The sequence below is a fragment of the Schistocerca serialis genome, chromosome 9, assembly GCF_023864345.2.
Source record: "Schistocerca serialis cubense isolate TAMUIC-IGC-003099 chromosome 9, iqSchSeri2.2, whole genome shotgun sequence".
In the NCBI taxonomy this organism is placed as follows: Eukaryota; Metazoa; Arthropoda; class Insecta; order Orthoptera; family Acrididae; genus Schistocerca; species Schistocerca serialis.
In genome coordinates this window covers 311,202,979-311,226,811 of record NC_064646.1, presented here as the reverse complement: position 1 = coordinate 311,226,811, position 23,833 = coordinate 311,202,979, and the positions used below count along the sequence as shown (strand labels likewise).

General features: G+C 40.4%; 1 protein-coding gene across 1 annotated transcript in view; it reads right to left on the bottom strand.

The window, feature by feature from the left end:
• Positions 1 to 551: 551 nt before the first annotated feature.
• LOC126419576 (uncharacterized) overlaps positions 552 to 23,833 on the bottom strand; it is a 51,029-nt gene continuing 27,747 nt past the window's right edge. Inside the window, exons 6-7 of the mRNA XM_050086763.1 lie at positions 3,710 to 4,121; positions 552 to 950 (exon numbers count right to left, since the gene is read on the bottom strand). Of these exons, the coding sequence (XP_049942720.1) occupies positions 552 to 950; positions 3,710 to 4,121 (811 nt within the window). The remainder of the gene's footprint in view (positions 951 to 3,709; positions 4,122 to 23,833) is intronic.

The window sequence follows — 23,833 nt, the reverse complement described above, 5'->3', positions numbered from 1 at the left end:
AGACGTCATCCAGTGTAACACAACCTTTGTTTCGTCTCAGAAACATTTCTCTGACATGGTTTTATCGCATATTTGCGAGAAATTTCTCTCTATGTGTTGGTGCTACTCACAGTAATAATTCAGCCAGAGTACTTAAAGTTTGACATTTCTTCGGTATAAATGCCTCCTGTGTATATTTTATTTCTTATAATTGATGTTTCCTTCATTGGTCATAAATCTGGTTTCAGAGGGGATTTAATAGTTCAGAACTCTCTTCCAACTATCCGACAGTCGCCTCAGTCCCACTGAGGACAACCTACAGAAAGCTGTCCATTTGCTTCATAACATAGACAAGTTGTATAACGTGGCTATGTTGTGAAGCACAACACCAGCTTTCTGTAAGTTATCTTCAATGGGACTCTGGTAATAGTCGGATAATTGGCATTACAGAATAGAGGGTCATTTATTTTCATTGTTGTTTATTTGAGAAAGTTCATCTTGTATACAACTGAAACATTCTTGTCAAAAGGTGCAGATGGACATTGCAGAGAGCAGCTGTGACCCAGAAAGCCTTAGACACCTGCTGCAGAGCGGATCCAGGAGCGCAGGTTTCCGACGTTGGCGTAGACGCCGGGGCTGGCCTCACAGGGGCTGACCCCCCAGGAGACGATGCCCACCTGCGTGCTGCCGCTGACCAGGGGGCCGCCCGAGTCTCCGCTGCACACGCTCTGGCCCGCGCTGCCGGCGCACACCATGCGGGCCGTCACGGTGTTCACGTTGGCGAAGATGCTCTGGCAGGTGGAGCGCGCCACGATGCTGATGTCCAGCTTCTGCAGGTTGCTCGGGGCCGGGCCGTTCGTGTACGTGGATCCCCAGCCAGTGACGGTCACGGCCAGGCCTCCGGCGGGGTCGTAGCCGTCGGATGGGAGGCTGACGGCCTGGGCGTTCGTACCGAGCAGGGATCCAGACACCTGGAACAGGAGGTGAAGCAATGGTTACTCGTGCCTGAATGACGGCTGTATACACTGATTTATCAAATGTCATGGTATGGTGGGGAAGGGGGAGATGGGAAAGTAGTGATGGTGCAGGTGTGCTGTATGGGCATTACACATCTCCTGCGCCAGCTGCAGTTGTATAAAAGATCTCCTGAGATGTGGTTGTGCTAATGATTTGTGCAACAAGCAACGACATTGCGAACTGAACGATGCCTGACGGATAGGAATTTCGTCTTCGGCAGTAATAAAGTAGTTTGTCTTCACACGTCTAACCGTCTTGAAGGAGTATCGTGAACGGCTAAATGAGGGTGTCACAGTCCGCAGCAGTCGAACTACCGGCCGACTAGCCACCCTCAATGACCGTGAACGGCGACGTTAGACGGATCGTCAATACAGCCACAGGGACAACAGTGCTACAACTCATGTCTGAGTTCAACACAGGACGTGTTACACATGTGTCCCTGTGGATATTCAGTAGGTAATGGCTTCCATGGGGTAAAGAAGCCGGCACCGCACGATGGTGCTGCTGTTAATCAGACATATCACAATTTCAACTGCACTATCCCAAACGGAGGCACCGTGTGTGGCGCTGACCACATGTGTAGATGGATAATACATGCCAAGAAGGTGTGGTCTGAGGCGGTCTGAAACGCACTTTTCTGATATGGAATGGGTCCCCTTGTTGTTGTGCAAGGGACTTGGAATGGTCCACAGTATGTTGAGCTATTTGGGGACTACCTCCATCCATTTTTGGCTTTCCAGCACCCTGACGGTTCACCGGTGTTTCAAAGTGCTAAAGAGAAGCAACATCGTTTCTGTGTCGCCTGTGAATGGTTACAGGAACAAGGAGGACAGGTGGAAAGACTTGGGTGGCCACCGCAGAGTCCGGATTGGAACCAAACTGAGCATATGCATAAAGGCATGGAACGCAGGCTCCATGCCATCGATACTCTGATCGTGCATTCACGAAGAGACCAGAACCGGCTGCCACTCTGAAAACTATTTGATGTCACATGCTTCCAAAGAAGTAGTGGGGACTTGTAGACTAACTTCAACAGCATCTCATGGCAGTCCACACGGCCAGATGAGGTCCAACGCGATATTAGGTGCCTATCCCATGACATCTGCAAAGTCATTGTGGCTTTGCGCCTGATATAAGGTCCTAACGCACAATTAAGCGCTGCCTCTTTTTATTTAATTAACAAATGTAGTAAGAAAGCAAAGACTGTCTATGAACTACTGAAAATGAGAAGGTGCCTCTATTAATCCTATCTGTGACTAATGACGTAGGCAGCTGAATTAGTGTGTTGTCTATCTGATTTATGGGTTCTCTAAAATCATGTAGTATAATAGACGCATACACAATTAAATCATCTAGTAGGCCTTTTTCTTCTTCGAACCATTTTCATTTACTAATCTAAGCATATATGTTACCGTTCACAAATATACAAGTCCTAAGACCGTAACAGTGTGTGTCCCGATTCTTCCATTTATTCCGTAAGCCATAAGTAATACCAAATACTGGAGTAGTGTCACCAAACAGGTCACAACAACGAACTCTCCGTGACTTCAGTAAAAGATAGGCTGTCAGGATATTCTATGTCTAAATGCCAATCAACTTTTCGCCTCTACTGCTTCTAATAGCACGTGGTACTTAAATTTAGTGTTATGTAGTAGTGTTTACCATTAGAATGGAACGATGTCACTGCTTTCACAGGATTACCACTTCTCTTTCAATCCAATACAGGTGATCTTGCATTTTTGTACGTTACTGTTCTTCATAGCAAGTGTAATTTGTTTCGATGGTGCATAAGATTTCCCTCGAATAACCCAAATATATTAGTTTCCTGTAAGCAACAAAATAGCCACAGAAGACTCTTGAAACTGCTATATAAGCTATTCGACGAACTGCTTATGCACATTCAGAAAATAAGCTGTTCTATCATAATTTCTTCGTGCTCTCTGAATTTGATTGGGTGTATGTTGAAACATCGGCTTCTAGGACTGCGAAGTCAGTCACACATAAGATGCTGCGCTCATTCAGAATCCAAAAGCACACATTGGTTTCCTGCTTGTAGTGCCAAAAACTTTACGGTCTCGTTACTTTTGTATGCTCTTTTCAGTTGAAATACGTATGTCAACTTATTGTAGACGCACACAAAACTATTCATCCCCAGCCCGAAAAGGACGACATCATGTACTGTTTAAAATCCTTTAAGGAGGAATAATTTTAAATTTGATGCCGTTTTGAACTTCCACTAGTGTTACAAACAATACAGCCACTTACCGAGTGTAACACAAAGCGCCGCATAACACAATTATGTGTCTTCAGAGTTTATTCATATTTCCTGGTCATGCAGGTACGTTACAAATACAAAGGAATCGTGTTCGATTTCTATTTCGTAGATTTATGTTTTGTATAGCATAACATAAGTATCTGAATTGTTTAGACATTTAAGAAATATAAACTGCCCACTGACATCAAATCCGGATCAAAACCGCACGTCCCGTTGTAACTGACGTAGATTTTTTAAAATCAGAAGATTAGAGAGGTATACTGCCTTAAAAACAGTTACTGATGTTACTACAACATGACATTTTCATCCCCTTCCGCTTGAGGATGGTTCTACGTTACACAAAGCGTATTTTTCTTTAGTTTCCACAACATAACCCTAATGTTATAGGATATGACGTAAAAATAGGCCTTAGGTTCGAGGCCTGAGCGAGTTACTCACCTGAACGACGGCAATGTCGTAGTCCACCGTGTCGCTGTCGTACGATGCGTGCATGTAGCCAGAGGAGGCCCTCAGGACGGTGCCACCGCTTCCACGAATAGACGATCCGGCTCTGAAAGTCATCAGCAGGAGGCTCATACCGTCCACACAGTGAGCGGCCGTCAGCGCCCACGTGGAGCTGATGATGGAGGCTCCGCAGATGTGCGAACCGCCATACTGGAAGGACAGCTGCCACGGGTAGTTGGCGATGTTGGCGTTGCTTCCTCCGATGATGCGGCTGTTGCCCCTGCTCCAGAGCCTGGTGCGGGCCGGCAAGGCTACGGCAGAGCCGAGCAGACACACGAACAAGAGGGCGAGGCGCTGCATTCTGGAGGCCGTGGCTGCAGGCTGCTGGCGCCGCACACTATATATACTGTAACACGTGCACAGTCATAAGTAATTGGTAGTCTCTTATCACACTTCGGGAATTCTCGTTCATTGAGGAAAAGTTCATCGAGCGACATAAGTTGCCACATAGGTTTTTCCTGTGGTGTTGCAACAGTCACTTACAAGTGGTTGAGATAATTAGTTCTAGTGATTCGAAGGTCTCCTTCAATTGCTTATAATGAACGGAAAATAACTGGTGCTATATTTCAACGACGCATAATTTGAGGATTGTAAGTTTATTCAACGAAGACTGCGCAACAATAGGTGCACAGTTTTAAAAAATTGAGACATTGCCAAAGGGAAGTATGCGACCTTCAATAAGTGTTTGTATAATAATTTATTTACCGCTAAAAAGTTTGTAATTTGGATATTACCAGTCTCAGCACCAAACCACAGTCTTCAGGTTTGATTAATCCTCCACAAAGGATCGACTAGAAGGACATCAGTTAAGCACTTTGATCATTACTAAATCCTTAGTTTCAACACGTGAGGAAGTCATGTAGATTTTAGACTTCACGAAGTTCAATGTGCCTAACTTGTAGTTGTTATACATGGTGTATCAAAAGGATCATCCTATTTTTAAGAAACCATAACTATTATGGTATTTGAAATATGTGTGGGAACTACGTACTTTTAGAAAAAGCAAACCCTAGAGATTTGTGTGGGTCTCGTTAGGTAGCAGCAGTGTGCGCCCACTTCAGTTCTAGTAAAAATACTGTCGGGACAACAGAATGCGTTTCGTGTTCTACGTTTTTAGCAGTGCGGGTCAGTAATAGCCTCTCAGCGTGGCTTTCAGACTGTAACCTCCCCGTGAAAATAAGAAAATGATAACAATTGATTACAATTGCAAATAGTGCCAAATGTTAGCTTCCCACAGTAATAAAACTCAATGATAATAAAAATGTGCAAAAATGTTAAGTGCCCACAAAATTAACGTTAAGGTGAACCAGATAAATTTTATAAGGGCAGCTGCGCTGACCTTAGGCCCCGTGCAATAACTAATCTGCTAAATTGATTCTGGGAGGAAAAGCATAGGAAATATTGTTTCAATTGGAATGATTCTTTTCTTAAAAACGATTGCTTTGAAAACAAAATAATTATTGGGGCATTTCTTGAACAAATTAATTACAATTAACATACATTACATTATCAGATGTGCGCAATGCTGCTTCATTACCTTATTTAACAATATACCTCGTCCTGAACCGTGACCAGAGACCCATGTCGACGCCCGCCGACTCCTCACACACTACTTCCGACTGAGTACAACTCGCAACTGGACTCTCGCGCAGTCAAGCGCAGACTAGCAACGATAAATAACTCTCTGGTCAGAGATTCTGTCATGCCTCGCCATCGCTGGTACTGTTTCGTAACCCTCCACTGGGGGGTGGGGGGGGGGACAAAAATTTGGCAGCGATGGGGAGTCATTTGGACTTGCCATGAGCAACAAATTTTTTCTTAACTAATTAACTTTACAAACAGAGAATATACAGATAAAGAACATGAAGTAAATATGGTGCACATGCACCGAGTACAAAACATATTAGACAATAACAAAATGTGAGTACAAAACATATTAACAAATGACATAAGTGCACATGCACTGAAAAATTCTTTAACGTTTTCACAACAAATAAACATAATGAGTACAAATCTCGTTGACAAATGACATAAGTGCACATGAACTGTAGTTCAGAACATATCAGCAAATCAAAATGCACATACAATCAGTAGAAATCATGTTAGAAAAATGACAAAAGTGCACACGCACTGAAAAACTCTTTAGCATTTTCACAACAAATAAACGTAATGGCAAAAAAAATCATGTTGACAAGTGACATAAGTGCACATGTACTATAGTTCAGAACATATCAGCAGATCACAAAATGAATGTACGATAAGTAGAAATCTTGTTAGAGAAATGACAAAAGTGCACACGCACTGAAATTCAGAATATATCAGCAAATCATAAAATGTATATACAATAAGTAGAAATCATGTTAGAAAAATGACAAAAGTGCACACGCACTGTAGTTCAGAATATATCAGCAAATCGAAAAAAATGTATAGGCCATGAATACAAATGATGTTAGCAAAAAAAAAAAAATGATTTTCACTATGTTACAAGAATTAGGATAGGAAAGGGAAGGATTGCATCATGGTTGTAGCACTTTAGGTTGCACGCAGCTGCACTGAAGGTCCATATCTTTCCACAGAAGTACAACACCAAGTGAGACAATCTGAAGTTCTTTTCCCAGAAGTGTTTATCAGCGTAGCCAAGACACTGAAATGTCGTAGTAATATTCCATGTTATCATTTTGGCAGTACATCAGGTACACCAAACAGTGGGACCATAATAACGTCTCCATCGCTCATGGTGGTGGACAGCATGTCGTGTCAACACCACGCTCTTACAAGGCACACCAACGTAGAATTAGTGCAAAAAACAAATGTAGTGCTCCTTGATCAAGAGGATATACAGGACAAATGGATATTGCAGTAATTCAGGGTAGTTAGGTCAGAAGGTGAAGGACATTAAGTCACATACTAGTCTTCATTGGGAATTACATTAGTAGTTTGCGGCAGTCATAGCCCAGTTATTGAACATTTCTGTACCATGTATGTAGTATTACAGAAAAATGTTCATAAATTGTTTTACAGAGAACATTGGCATTCATTCCCTAATTACAAATCGTAGAAGTCATTCGTTTTACAGAGAACATTGAAATTCGTTGCGTAATTACAAATCTTCAGAAGTCATTAGTTTTACAGAGAACATTGAAATTCGTTGCCTAATTACAAATCATAAGAAGTCATTACTTAAAACAGGAGGTAGTTAATAACATAGTATTACAGAATAATGTTGATAATTAATCATTGGTCATCCCAATACAGTAATCAGTAGCATTCATTTCCCAGTTACAAAGCATTATTAATTAATCATTGGTCATCCCAATACAGCAATTAGTAGCATTCATTTCCCAGTTACAAAGCATTATTAATTAATCATTGGTCATCTCAATACAGTAATCAGTAGCATTCATTTCCCAATTACAAAGCATTATTAATTAATCATTGGTCATCCCAATACAGTAATCAGTAGCATTAGCATTCATTTCTCAGTTACAAAGCATTATTAATTAATCATGGGTCATCCCAATACAGTAATCAGTAGCATTCGTTTCCCAGTTACAAAGCATTATTAATTAATCATTGGTCATCCCAATACAGTAATTAGTAGCATTCATTTCCCAGTTACAAAGCATTATTAATTAATCATTGGTCATCTCAATAGAGTAATCAGTAGCATTCATTTCCCAGTTACAAAGCATTATTAATTAATCATTGGTCATCTCAATAGAGTAATGAAATTATGCGCATAGTATTTATGCATCCATTATTCAAGTGACATACTGTTCAGAGCTAATCAGAATTACTCAGAACTCTCTTAAACTGGTATCATTATTTGAGACTGGTAATACATTTTTTTGTTAGCAATGCATTGCTTTGGGTATTTATAGGGGAAAGCAAGAAGAGAAAAAGAAAAAATTTGCTTCTGGGTTGTTCCTGTAAATGAAAATGTGTAACGTCATTCGTCAGGAGTCAGCTGTAGCAAGGTTATGAAACAAGTAGAGTATATGTAATCACATTCATAAATGACATAGATTTAATGAACAACTGCTTATGGCACATTAATTTCATAAATAATTTCTCCTGCTAAAATATATAAAAAAAATGGATTATTAAGCTGAAAGAAGAAACGCATTTTATGCTGAAAAGCAGTGAACTTCAAATTAACAGGTAGTGAAACGTGTATAAAAATGTGTTCCATAGCTGTCCTTTCCAAAACCTTCAGTCATTATACTATGCAATATAAAACCTGCTGTCAAAGCGAACTGCAACAAATACTTAAATAACTACATATCATGAATACATAACTTCCACATTATCCTCATCTGTAAAGAAAAACTTCATTATTCATCACTTCATTATCTATATTATCATAACTTCATTATTATCATCACCTGTAAAGAAAAACTTCATTATCGATAGTAGCATTATTCTTCATCACTATTCATCAGCATTCACTATCATCTGCAAATAAAAATCACTACATTACTCATTACATAATTATTCCTTATCTGTAGTATATTCCATCACTAAAACTAAGATGTGTAGTTCTGTCTGACTGCCTGCATCAATCGCCTTGTATTCTGAAAGAAAAAATTAGTTAAGACTGCTATTCTACGATGTGTATAGTATATTCTTGTTAATGCTTGTTAAGCCTGATCCATTTACTCTTCCTCACGAGGTTTGCATCTTCTTTCGATCATTCCGAAGGTGAAATTCCCATTTCTGTTTAATTTATTTCTTTCATGCATCATTTCTTTCTGAAATTGATGAACAGAGATTAATGTCTTGCATTTAAATCATATACTCATTAAATAATGACTGGTTTATGGTAACATAATTAAACATACAGCATAACATGACAGAAAACGTAATATATGAAAAACTTATATAGTGTTCAGAGGCAAAAATGTACTCAGTGTATCACAATGTCACAGTAAAGTAGTCACGATGTTGTGATATCATAAGGCAAAATGTCAAAGTCAACTGGTGTTTCCTATATCTTCACTATTTCATAGTGCATACAAACAAAACATGAAACAATCGTATATACCTAAGAAAGACAAAAAATGTGACGTTCGTTGTGTTCAGCTTGTATGTTGTGTAGTTAACAGAGGCGAGAATTAAAGACTTTAATGGAGAGAAAATTTAATAAAACTAATATGTCACTAGATAACATTGCATAATTATTTATAAGATACGTAAGTTTCTCTGGAAAAAATGTGCACAGTCTGATATGTAACAACAAGAAGAGCGACCTGCTAACCTTAACTTGCCGGGCACTTGCCAAGAAAAAATACGATAATCATCAATAAGTAGTCACATAAATATAATTGCATAAGTGGTCATAAAATGTGTAAATTCATCTGGAGAAATATGCACGGTCTGATGTATAACGAGAAGAAGAGCGACCTGCTAACCTTACCTTGCCGGGCACTAGCCAAAAAAAAATACGATAATCATCAATAAGTACTCATGTGAATATAATTGCAGAAATAGTCATAAAATTAGCAAAATGGCATTATAGCATGTTAAATCATAAAGTGTCTTCATTCAATAAAAGGTTTGATGTTTCACCAATGGTGGTTGCCTTTGGATTTTCTGGTTCTCAAAGTTTCGACGTGTACAACATTGGGGTGAGGAATGCTGCGAATCCGATATGGACCTGCGTATAGAAGTTCAAATTTACTGCACCTACCTTTTCCTTTGTTGGATAAATAGTGTGTACATACTAATATTTTCTGTCCAATGTGAAAGTCTCGGCGTGTACAAACCTGTTTTTGCTGTCTTCTCCGGCACGCTGCGGCACGTTTGATGTTGTTCAGCGCAATGTCAATTATTTCATGGTGTCGTAGTCGACGAGATGTAGGAAAGGATACTAATTCTGTAATTTTGTTAGGTGGTTCAACATTTTTCAATATAACAGACGGAGATAGCATAGTGGATTCATTTGGAATGGAATTAATTACATCTTGGAATGAGAATATGTGTGTGTCCCAATCAATATGTCTTTTGTGGCAGTATATTCTACACAGTTTACCAATTTCTTTCATTAATCGTTCACAAGGGTTCGAAGAAGCATGGTACTTGGATATATAGATCGGAGAAATGTTTCTAGCTCGTAACATGCGTGTCCATATAGCAGAACGAAATTGGAATCCACTGTCGGAAATTACTTTCATCACATGCCCTACATGAAATAGAAAATACTTTACAAATGCTTTCGAAACGGTTTTAGCAGTAGCTTTGCGTAACAGAGTGAAAGTAACAAATTTTGAAGTGAGTTCGACAGCAACAAAGATCTAGCAAAAACCTGTATTAGTTCTCGGAATTGGACCAAAAATGTCTACAGCGGCCATATGTCTTAATTTAACAGGTACAATGGGATATAATGGAGGAATATGTGACGTTGTATCTGACTTAGCTTTCTGGCAGATTTTACATGACGCTAAAACTCGTCGTAAACGTTTCTCCATGTTGGCAAAATAACTGTTCTGTCTCACTATAAGAAAACATTTTCTAGCTCCGTAATGTGCGTAACTTAAATGAGTATACCAGATTAATTTGTTAACAAGCTCGTCAGGAATGCATAATAACCAATTGTTGCTGTCAGGATCAGAGTGGCGAAATACACTCCTGGAAATTGAAATAAGAACACCGTGAATTCATTGTCCCAGGAAGGGGAAACTTTATTGACACATTCCTGGGGTCAGATACATCACATGATCACACTGACAGAACCACAGGCACATAGACACAGGCAACAGAGCATGCACAATGTCGGCACTAGTACAGTGTATATCCACCTTTCGCAGCAATGCAGGCTGCTATTCTCCCATGGAGACGATCGTAGAGATGCTGGATGTAGTCCTGTGGAACGGCTTGCCATGCCATTTCCAGCTGGCGCCTCAGTAGGACCAGCGTTCGTGCTGGACGTGCAGACCGCGTGAGACGGCGCTTCATCCAGTCCCAAACATGCTCAATGGGGGACAGATCCGGAGATCTTGCTGGCCAGGGTAGTTGACTTACACCTTCTAGAGCACGTTGGGTGGCACGGGATACATGCGGACGTGCATTGTCCTGTTGGAACAGCAAGTTCCCTTGCCGGTCTAGGAATGGTAGAACGATGGGTTCGATGACGGTTTGGATGTACCGTGCACTATTCAGTGTCCCGTCGACGATCACCAGTGGTGTACGGCCAGTGTAGGAGATCGCTCCCCACACCATGATGCCGGGTGTTGGCCCTGTGTGCCTCGGTCGTATGCAGTCCTGATTGTGGCGCTCACCTGCACGGCGCCAAACACGCATACGACCATCATTGGCACCAAGGCAGAAGCGACTCTCATCGCTGAAGACGACACGTCTCCATTCGTCCCTTCATTCACGCCTGTCGCGACACCACTGGAGGCGGGCTGCACGATGTTGGGGCGTGAGCGGAAGACGGCCTAACGGTGTGCGGGACCGTAGCCCAGTTTCATGGAGACGGTTGCGAATGGTCCTCGCCGATACCCCAGGAGCAACAGTGTCCCTAATTTGCTGGGAAGTGGCGGTGCGGTCCCCTACGGCACTGCGTAGGATCCTACGGTCTTGGCGTGCATCCGTGCGTCGCTGCGGTCCGGTCCCACGTCGACGGGCACGTGCACCTTCCGCCGACCACTGGCGACAACATCGATGTACTGTGGAGACCTCACGCCCCACGTGTTGAGCAATTCGGCGGTACGTCCACCCGGCCTCCCGCATGCCCACTATACGCCCTCGCTCAAAGTCCGTCAACTGCACATACGGTTCACGTCCACACTGTCGCGGCATGCTACCAGTGTTAAAGACTGCGATGGAGCTCCGTATGCCACGGCAAACTGGCTGACACTGACGGCAGCGGTGCACAAATGCTGCGCATCTAGCGCCATTCGACGGCCAACACCGCGGTTCCTGGTGTGTCCGCTGTGCCGTGCGTGTGATCATTGCTTGTACAGCCCTCTCGCAGTGTCCGGAGCAAGTATGGTGGGTCTGACACACCGGTGTCAATGTGTTCTTTTTTCCATTTCCAGGAGTGTAGAATGTCAATGCGTACAGTGTAATGGTTTCTAACCGTAACATTATTCCTTTCCTGCCAGAGGTGTTTAATCTCTTTCCACACGTTGTCTTTATTTTGCTGTTTTGCTTTGTCCTGTAATGACGACGAAATAAAATTTTCAAATGCAGCATGCTGAATGTACATGACGCTGAAATTTGCTTTGCAGAAGTTGGTTGCGATGCCTTGCTGATTGTTGCTGAGAGAACGAGATAGTGCATCTACTACAATATTTTGTGTGCCGGGAATGTGAACTATTGTAAAATTAAATTCCTGCAAGTAAAGTTTCCATCTGCTTAATCTGTCGTGAGTGAATTTAGCTGTAAGTAAGAATTGTATCGCTCTGTGGTCTGTGTAAACGGTGGTATGTCTTCCATAAAGAAAATGCCTAAATCTCGTAAAAGCCCATACTACACATAACGTTTCCAGTTCTGTAACAGAATAATTTCGTTCAGCAGGTGACAGAATGCGACTTGCAAATGAGATGTTTTTAATTATTGTAGAGCCATCTTCTTCAATTTCCTGAAAAACATGTACGCCTAAAGCGGTGTTGGAACTGTCGGTGGCAATGGAAAAATTTCTGGTAAGATCCGGGTGCGACAGAAGTGGTGCATTCAACAAAGCATATTTCAGGTTCACAAATTGAGAATGTGCTTGCTTATCCCAGGACCAAATAGTGTTTTTTCCAGTCAATTGGCATAACCTATGTGTGCCTAAAGCAGAGTGATGAATAAATTTACGTAAAAAGTTAATTAAACCCAAAAAACTGCGTAGTCGTTTCTTCGTCGTAGGAACAGTAATGTCACGTAGAGCTTGAAGTTTTTCCGGATCAGGTACAATGTATTCTGCTGAAATTACGTGTCCAAGAAATTTTATAGAAGTTTTGCCAAAGTGCGATTTACTGACATTAACTGTGAGTCCTTGTGCATGAAAAGTTTGCAACAGTCGTTCTAAAATCACATTGTGTTCAGACCAGTTAGCTTCTGCAATAAGAATGTCGTCTACGTACGTCGTGATAATGTCTTTCATGCAAACGTGTGTGGGATGGCGTCAAAATTAATAACATTTTTCATGAACAAGATTCTGCGTGTCAAAATATTGCTTACGTTACTGGAATATGCAACCTGTACTGTATCTGGTCAAATTCTATCGTATGTGCTGTTATTATTTTCTGGAGGATGTTGTGGCATTTCGACTATTTGAACTATATTATTATTTCTTCCTGACGTATTACGCTAAGGATGACACCTATTGTCTGGTTCATTCATGATAATATGTTCTTGCTGAAGTTTTTGCTGCTGAAAAGATCGACTGTTATTAAATGTACGCTGAGAATTGTGCTCATTATTTTTACGTCCGTCATGATAGTCATTTCTATACGGTGCATTTGCGATAGGAATTGAAATAGTGTGTTTCTATACGTAGTTATTTCCTTGCTGCTGTGCGTTACTATTCGTTGTAGCTGAGACTATACGTGCACGCGGCGAAACATTAAAGTTTGGTTGACCTTGTGCATTACATTGTTGGTTAGGTATGTTAACCGGCTGACTTTCATGCTGTTGTGGTGAAAACCGTCTATTGTTACTAAAAATACGTTTGCTGTTACTGCTAATTTTACACATACTGATGATTAAAATTTTCTCTGATATTAATGTTCTCGTGGTTGTCATTTCTTGAGCGTCTAATGATAAATGTCACTTTAGGTAGGAACTTGTCTTATCGGGTTTTCATTAGTCATTTCTTAATCCTATGTAGAGCAATAGTTAAAGAGCTGTTTTGATAGATAAAGGATAGTAGAAGAGAAGGCAGCAGTGCAGAAAACTAAAGATGAAACAGCGCTACTACAGCTCGGGGCCCTATGCACGCTACGGCACATATTAATTAAAGCGTAATGAATCCCCTGAGGTCTATTACGCGCTACAAATAAATTTTAGTTTTTGCGTTACAGGCAATGGCGGTATAAATTCAAAAGAAAATTGTAGTATCCAGTCCAAAGCTAGTTTCTGCATTATAGGTAATAGCGGTGAAAGTACAAAAATAAATCGACGTATCCAGTTCAAATCGTGTATCTGTGCTCTGTCATTATTAAATTCCTTAGATTTTCTTACAAATGCAAAATGCTTATAATCAACGTTATCGTCACTGAATTTCAGAACACTTTCAGCTTTGTGTGAGAATCTGTTTGTCTGTGTCATTTCGGATTTCAAGTTGCGTAGCTTTTCAGGTTTCAAGTCGCGTAGCTTTTCGGATTTTAAGTCGCGTAGTCTCTGTAGATTACCTAAATTATACGCGCTGCGTGAGTCTGGCAAATGTTCGCAAAGTGGCGTCTGCTGTGATGTGTTAAACGCTGAAACATTTTTTATCTCTGTTACCTCTTGCTGTAAACTTGACAATTTTCTCGATCTCATTGATTGTCTGTTGTAGATTTTGAAATTCAGGTGTTTGATTAAATGAAACCGGTGAGGTATCGTTTGATTTGCTGTCATTATTACTTTCAATAATATCAATACGACTGGCCAATTCATCACATTTTTCAGTCAATATTTTTACCTGATCATCGGTTTTAGTGTCAGACGCATTAATCTGTTTTTGCTTTTTACGTGTGGTTTCGTTCAGTTTTTTAACGTCAGCTTTCACGACATCGGAATCCTGTGTTAGTTCTAATTTTTCGAATCTATCTGTCACTGTCTGAATATCTGCTGTGTGTGTATTTGTTTTTGATTTAAGATCAGATATTTCATCACGTAATTCTATGTTCAACTGTTTGATGGTATTAATTTCGTCGGACACTGTAGCAATATTGTTGTCTACGTATGTTTTTGCCTTCGCAAACAATTTACGTTTGTCTTCTTGTCTCTGTGCTGTGATTGTTTCCATTACTTGACGTTTTACTTTATTTTGATCCTGTGTAAATTTGCGGAAACGCGTATCACTGTTTTGTATGTGGTGATTAAAATGTTCGTCAATCTGAGTGTTCTGTTGGTCAAATTTCGCGTCTGTCCTTGCATCCATTGTGCGCGAAAGTTCTGCTGTCATTAGTTTAAACTCGTCGCGTAATTGTGTAGCCTTTTCAGAGCATTGTTTACCGACTGTACTAATTTCGTCTCTGAGTGATTCTGTTGCAGCTGTTTGCATGTCCCTTAATTCTTGCCCAACAGATCTAATTTCTTCGCTGCTTTTCCTAGCACAAGCCTCAATTTCCTCGCGTAATTGTTCCTTAGTGTCATGACACTGTGCAGCAACGGCTCTAATCTGATCACTAAGCTGCCTGGAATTGTTGTCTAATTTTTCATTGAGCTGTTGTTTGAGATTTTCGTTATTTTCATTAAGCTGTTGTTTGAGATCTTCTTTAAGTTGTTTGGAATTGTTGTCTAATTTTTTACTAAGGTTGTCTTGTTTTTCATTAATTTGTTTAAGTTGTTGGAAATTTTCACTATGTTGTAGCAATATTGCCATAATTTGATCCAAGGTAACATTACCTACTCTATTCTCGGTACTGTTTGATAGTGTATCTGCAATTGTCGCGTTTTGTGTGACCATTTGGTCATTCTGTAATTTACAAAAAGGTTTGTCAGTCGGATGTACACTTTCAGTCACTATTTCGGAATTAAATAAATCCGTCCTACTTTGAGTATCCTGTTCATTTTCATTAGAAAAATTTGTCTGCTTGTCACGTGAATTTTGCAAACCGGTTGTGTTGAGCTGGGCAGCGCTCATTACAACAGAATGCCCCGCATCATCAATTGTCGTCAAATTAACAGAGGACACAATTAAATTCGTCTGTTCATCACTAAGATCAAAATCATTATTAGTGGTTGGAACGCACTGATTGTCAGTGAACACAGGATTGTCATCATTACACTGGGTGTCACAAGTACTATCGGTGAAGTTGTTTAAGTCAGTAATTTCATTCATTACACCTCGCGATGTACTATTAATAGTTTTTCGCGGCATTTTATCACAAATCACAATTATTCACAAATGAGACATGACAATGCAATATCCAACCAATACAAATACAACAAAGAGCAACGAATTGCCGATGATCTGTGGGAGAAAGTCACAAAATTAGTAAAAGTGTTGCGCCAAATGCTAATTATATTTAAGTAAATAAGAGCAGATATCTGACTGTTTCTTAGAAGATTCATAAAGAAATACGATCCTGGCAGGGTCGCCAAGTGTAACCTCCCCGTGAAATAAGAAAATGATAACAATTGATTACAACTGCAAATAGTGCCAAATGTTAGCTTCCCACAGTAATAAAACTCAATGATAATAAAAATGTGAAAAAATGTTAAGTGCCCACAAAATTAACTTTAAGGTGAACCAGATAAATTTTATAAGGGCAGCTGCGCCTACCTTAGGCCCTGTGCAATAATTAATTTGCTAAATTGATTCTGGGAGGGAAAGCATAGGAAATATTGTTTCAATTGGAATGATTCTTTTCTTAAAAACGATTGCTTTGAAAACAAAATTATTATTGGGGTATTTCTTGAACAAATTAATTACAATTAACATACATTACATTATCAGATGTGCGCAATGCTGCTTCATTACCTTATTTATCAATATACCTCGTCCCGAACCGTGACCAGAGACCCATGTCGACGCCCGCTGACTCCTCACACACTACTTCCGACTGAGTACAACTCGCAACTGGACTCTCGCGCAGTCAAGCGCAGACTAGCAACGATAAATAACTCTCTGGTCAGAGATTCTGTCATGCCTCGCCATCGCTGGTACTGTTTCAAGACTTGGCATGATGTGGATCCTCCAACAGCACAGAGCATAACACGATGGCATGAACAATTCCGAGAAACAGGTTGTTTGCGTAAAGGCAAGTAGCCGTGCTGTCCCTGAGTGTCTGACACAAACGTCGAACTCATCCGTCGTAGTTTCACAAGAAAACCGCAGAAATCCATGCATCTCGACAGCTCTACATACTCCCAATGTCCGTCTGGCGTGTGTTGCGTCGACGTTTACGAAACCATACAAAATTTTGCTGCTGCAAGCTCTTTGTGAAGGTGACGAACAACAACGTGGGAAGTTTTGTAATTTTTTTCTTGGCGAGATGGAGGATGGCAGTTTTCATCCAAGGTTAGTGTTTCCATTTAGATGGAAAGGTAAACTGTCATAATGTGATAATATGGGTTACGCAACAACCACATGAAGTTGTGCAACATGACAGGGACTCGCCAAAATTTAATGTGTTTCACAGGAAAAGGTTTATGGTCCATTTTTCTTGTCACAGTAAACTCATATCTCGATATGCTTGAGAACTTTCTTTTCCCACAATTAGAGACTCATTCGAACGACTTCATTTACCAATAGAATGAGGCATCGCCACAATGGAGTGTGCAAGAGCGGGAATTTTGAAATTAAAGGATTACTCAACGATGGATCTATCGCACTGGACCAAACAATTCAGCCTTACATTACTGGCCGCCAATGTCACTGGACCTCACTGTATGTGGTTATTTCTCGTGGGGGTTTATCAAAGACTCTGTTTATGTGCCTCCGTTACCAACAACAATGAATGAACTGAGACATCGCATAACAGCAGCTGTGGAAGCTCTAACTCAAGACATGGTCGCAGCACTGTGGGAACAATTTGGATACTGCACTGACATATGCCGTGTATCTTAAGGGGGCCATATTGAACTCCTACGTTAAGGTAGGAAAGAAGACTTCTTCAGTTTTCCCTTCATCAAAAAACCAAATTCATTGCATATGTTTATTAGTTTCAGAAATACAGACGTGTCAAATTGGATGATTCTTTTTCATACACCCTGTATATCTATTAGGTGTACAACTTTGCCTCCGCCGTTTTGCAATAGACTGCAGTGGTGGAAAGTAGTGGTGCAAGTCGTTCGTTGTAAGTGTCATACAGTAAGCTTAGGTATTTGGGAACATAAAGCCATCAAAAATCAGACAATATTTGATTGCAACGGGAGGGTTTAATTTTCTACTTTGATATGAAGAAATCTGCGGCTGAGGCTCATAAAAAGCAGGTAAGACGTATGATGAGATGCATGTTAGTGACAGAACTTCGCAGAAAATGGGTTCCATGCTTCAAGAAGGGTGATTTTGACGTTGATGACCGTCATGGTTGTGAAAGAGAGAAAGCTTTCGATACTACTGCAACCGACGGGAACAATCACAAGAGATCGTTATCGAAAGCAATTGATGTGTTTGAGCCTAGGACTGAAAGCCAAACGGCCACACTACAGCGATAGAGATGAAAAAATGATTTTGCAGCATGGTAGTGAACGGCCCTATGTCTAAAATCCCGTCAAAACCTACTTGGAAACGATGAGATGGGAAGTTCTACCACACCCGCTGTATTATCCAGATACTCATCCGTCTCACTACCACCTTTCTCGATCTATGACACACGACCTACCTGACTAGCACTTGCGGTCATCCGAACAAGTGCAAAATAGGATCGATTCATGGCTCCACTCAAAAGATGCCCAATTTATACACTGCGAAAATGATATGCTGCTCTAAAGCTAGGAGAAAGCAGTGGCCAACGATGGCGAATACTTTGAATCGTAAATTTTTTGTAAGTTCTTCACAATAAAGCCTCGAACTTCGAGAAAAAACGGTGGAAGCAAAGTTGTAGACCTGGTAGATGATGCTTTTTAGTGGATTAGTGTAACAGAAGATGGCAACCTGATGCTTTGAATCCGTAGATAGCATTAAAATTTATGTACGTATGAATGTATGTTTTGTGTGTGTGTGTGTGTGTGTGTGTGTGTGTGTGTGTGTGTGTGTGTGTGTGTGTACTGCATGAGGTATTACGTTATAATTTGCTTCTTATTTACTACAAACTGGATTCGCGAGACTTTTTGCAGACAGTATGCGCATACAACAGTGAACGTAATGAGAAAATTATATCATTGTACAACACATAGTTCAGGTGATATGACGTCATAAAAATTAAATTAATCATGCGGGGGGGGGGGGGAGTGCTACATGGTACTGTTTCCCTGATAGTATTAGATATTTTTAAGCGGTCGTAACGTAATAAATTATTATACATAGATCAGTAACACTGATGAACAGCTACGGCTTTGAATATAAGAGAAAAGAAAAGTCACATATTGACTAAAAGGTGAATTAGGTTCATGGGACACGTAGTAAGTTATCAAGAGTTAGGTAATTTGGTAAATTACCTAAGCGTCAGAACTAAAATGGGAGTGTGTAAGTACAATGAAGAGGACCTTTGCGGTACCAACGCAGGCAGGTAGAGAGTTGCATGGGATACATAGGGGTGGAGAGGTGTGCTGACTGATGTTCGCAACAAGAGATGACTGCTACACGATGCAGGTATCTTAATTTCCCGCCTTCTTAATTTCATTTGTTACATGGAGAGAAGCAATTATACCACACTACTTCTTAATTTATTTGTTAAACCGTACATCATGCGCAAATTATCCGAAAGATCTGAATTGCGTTTAGCCCGATTTGCATGCTGCCCACATAACGTAACTGCCTTGCAGGTCTTCTAACTTCGTTTCGGAACAAACGCTCGGCTATGCAAAATGGTTCCCCCTAGTGACCATTAGAAAACAATGGTTTGTGTGGCAATTAACTCCAGGTGTAATTTAACGCCACGATACTACAAATATAAGGGAACATCTAAGACAGTCATTAACGCTTCTAAACTCAAATTTAATGGTGTAATTGACATTTCTAAACTATTATCACTCTCATTAATATTTGGCACAAATAATGCCAGAAACTCTTAACGCATGAACTATTCCGTAATCCCTAATCAAAACTACATTCTCTTGCGAATAAGAGATTCTCAATAATATTTCGGCTCCCAAATAATGTATTATTGCTCTCTAAAAGGTGTTCCAACCATCTATTAACGGTTGTTCACTAAGTTAGAGCTTTTGCGTAGAGTACGGAACTAAGTAGCCACAAAAACAAGGAGCTCAGTCGAAACAAAAGCATCAACAACATATCACTAGTGGTTTCACTATCTTCGTGATATCACGTTGCCCTATGCGCTGTTCGAAAACCACTTATCGCACTTATTCAACACAAAGGGACATACAAATGGAAGTTATTAATGAGCAGATAGCTGTACATAGTCTGCACTTTAAATGACTTGAACAACTGTTTCGTTGTGGTAATGGAAAGAGACTCAATACTAACTACGTAATACGTTCGTTCTTGATCGATATTCGTCCACAGCACTGATCATCATTGCTGGCTAGCTTTCAAGAGACGCAATATAATACATTTTTAAACAGTATTAGTTAGTTCGCGAGAACTTTAAATTACACGACAAAAGTTTTTTTAGTGGATCGGGACAGTTGTCCGGAAACTGTTGTCCCTGGTTAATAACCACAAAAGATGTCAAATATGGTTTGATTCCCACGTAACTGACTTGAAACGACGTATTATATGTGCTGGATGGCGATTCGAACCCAGAACCTAAATCGACTGTTACGTAAGCAAAGTCAAATTCCAGATATGAATTTTCTCACCAGTAGCGAGATGTTTGGAACTACAGTTCAAAATGTTTCAAATGGCTCTAAGCACTGTGGGACTTAAGATCTGAGGTCATCAGTCCCCTAGACTTAGAACTACTAAAACCTAACTTACCTAAGGACATCACACACATCCATGCCCGAGGCAGGATTCGAGCCTGTGACCGTAGCAGCCGCGTGGATCCAGACTGAAGCGCCTAAAATCGCTCGGTCAAAACGGCCGGCTTGGAACTGCAGTGACGAGGCAATTAATAACTTCTGCATTTCCAGAATTCGAACTAGGCACCTACCGTAATCGTTTTCTAGGCAAGAGTGGACATTAAGTATAGGTTTCTTTGGCGAGAAGCGGGAAGTGCGCATTTTTAAACTACAAGTGAGGCGACGAAGAGTACGGTGATGGCTGGTAATCGAGCCCCGCTCGTATCGACTTTGACTACACACGAAGACAAGTTAACTTTCGAATTATTTTTCACCTGTAGCTATGAGTGTCATGTGTGACCTTGTAACGATACGACGAAAAATCTGCGTCTGTCTGGGTGTCGAAACCGTCACATATTGTTATTGATAATTAATGAAGAGATGTAAAAAGTAAAAATGAATATCCATCAACAGTTAGGAGCTCTCATGCAAAAGCCTGAAAGGAATTCGAACCTTGATATGTGGAGAGCTTGAGGTGTTTGGAACCTCGAACAAAGAACAAATTGATGGCGCTATGTCGTCACGAATAAATCAAGTTCCGTGAAACCAGAACCAATATATTCAACATCTCAAGCGGAAATATAAGAAGAAGGGCATTATGAACTTATATGGTGTTTGATTCATTAACTAAAACAAAGGTACTAGTGTAAGAAAGGTTACTAATGACAAAGGTTCTACATGCTGCCCTTACGCCTCTGGCATTGCCCAACGTACCTTGTAATCGGTATCGAAGGGACATCACGTTTAGCGCGCATTTGAAACTACGTTGGGATAATTTGTTCTTCATTTGGAATAATCAGGAGTAAATAGAATCTACCAGTACCTAGTAAAAACTTTCGCCTGTAGAGGGAATTGAACTCTGACCCTACAGATATTAATCTAGTATAAAGCCCCACCTTTGTTTTCTGGGGGACGCTGATACGTCATGCAGAAGAGGATCTTTCTGAGGTGAGCGACGGATTCGAAGTTCGTCTTCACTATAGTTTGTGTTCAAATTTATTTCGCAGTATGTAACAAGTTATCCGATGCATCAGTTTCCCGAGGTGTGTTTGCCAAGTGTGTTTGCCAAGTTGATCTTCTTTAAATTCCGATAGCTCCACTTGCCAGAAGCTCCGTAATGTCATTTTCGATGCTTCGCGTAGCGATGAGTCTATCGCACAACAGAAGAGACTGGGTCAGTCACTTCTTCTGGTAAAAAGAAGTTCTGACATACGGAACGGAATAAAATTAGATATAATAAAGAGTACGAGGTCTTCTTTCATGAGGAATAAGTTTTCTCCCGAGATTGCTTCAACACAAAATATTGTGCTTCTCAGCTAGGTATGTACCTGAGAGTGGATTTCTGTTTCCTTAAATAAAATACAAAATAAATACGTAAAAAATACCGAATGAGAAAAAAGAGTTTAACGAGTTTTAGTTATTTTGTTTTGTAGATTAGATCCTGTTCTATTCACTTTGAACACTGTCTTTCACAAAATTATATTTTATAAAAAATTTGCGAAAGTTTTCTTGTACTATTTCGTCTTCATTAGGGTATGATGATAAAAGAAAAGATACATGCCGAAATCATCTCTCCTTTTTTTTCGGTCAACAGATAATACATTGTTTGGCCTTTTGGTTAGTTTATCGCATTTCGTTTTGTAAGTGGATATAGCTGATCACTAGGATTCAAAGAATCGGCTGGCAGATATCGGGGTACTCCTCATGTTATCGTGCCTGACATTTGTGTGATAACTCGACAGGTTTACTTAGCTTCAGTGCACACAAACCTACGTTCTACGGTGTCTTTTCGGTCACAATTCTCACACGTTGGCGAATCACTCAGATGGAGTGCATGAAGCTTCGCTTTAGTTGCTACTTTTCTTTTTTCTGCCCTTTTTCACATTTGTCGGTAGTTGAGAGGTGCTGATATTTTCCCTTGTAATGAGGGGAATTTTGTTCAGTCACATTTCTGCTTTTGTTTTCCATTAACTTTACCTATATGTTCTTAATTCCTACCATATTCGACTGGCGGACTCTGGTTTTAATATAACTGAGTTCGAATAAAAATTGTTGAAAATGATAAGAAGCAATGCAGGTGTGCCGTTTATCCTTGGGTGGAGTCAAGACAGTGGAAGTAATTTCGTCTAGTGAGTGGGACGTGAGGCTGGTGGACGTCTTCTTCTACAGCTGGTATGTGGGAGTCACGAATAAAGCTTGTGACTTTCTCCCAACGTCGTTCAGTTTTAATCCCCCTTTCCTGCTGAGAGGGTCAAAGTGTCAAATTTGACTTTGCAAATGTTACCTCGAGTTACAAAATGACCCAAATCTGACAGAATTCTTGTTGCTCTTTCACGTGGTATGGGTAAAACCTGTGCCTCATAATTGAATTTAGAGACCATGTACATAATTGCAAAGACTGCCCTTTGGATGTCGTCACGTCTTCTAAGGCTACATTCTTTGTTGCTGGCTCTCGCTCTGGAAAGGTTTTCTCGTATTATACGTGTAGTCGATATGTAGAATTTTCAAGTGGCTTACCACATTCAGTTCTCCGGTATTTTGTAAAGATATTCCATGCCCTACATACATAATGCGTGATTTAGTTTTGCTTATCTTCGTACCTGATGTAAGTTCGTCTTTGTTGAAGAACTGCAATGCCTTCTCCATGTCAATGCAACCAGTGATCACAAGACCCACATCATTGTGTATGTGTTACATATGATATATTGGCCTGGTATGTGCAGCCGTCGCAGTTGATTCTGGAGACTGGCTAGTTGGGAATCAATGGCAATGGCAAATAATGCCATCGACATAGGACAACATTGTCGCACCGACCTCGTGAATACAAGTTGCCAGGTTATCTGACCATAAACCAGGATTTTCGATGTAGTGTTCTTCATAATTCTACCAATGATGTTGACAAAATACTGAATAAAATCCAGTGTGGTCCTTCTTTTGATAAGGTAGTGGTGGCTCACCCTATCGACATATTTCACGCTTTGTTTTTGAGACTCAAGACTCCGAGATGCCGCTGTGCTAGGCCTGCCTTCAAGATTTTGTGACAGCCCTTCTTGTACTTCGCAATTAACAGGGCTGCCAGCCACTAGGTAAGCAAGATGGCCATTGATTTCCTTTTCAGTTTCGTTCTGCGTTGTGAGAATAGTCCCTTCAGTTCTTTTCTGTGATAATTTTTCTACGTCCTCTCTCCTGTTGGCCTATGACATGAAATACTGAAACTGCTTCATCGAAAACATTACCTTGTGTTCTCGCACGTATTTGAAATCCTTCCGTTTTCGCCTCAGTGCCAAAATT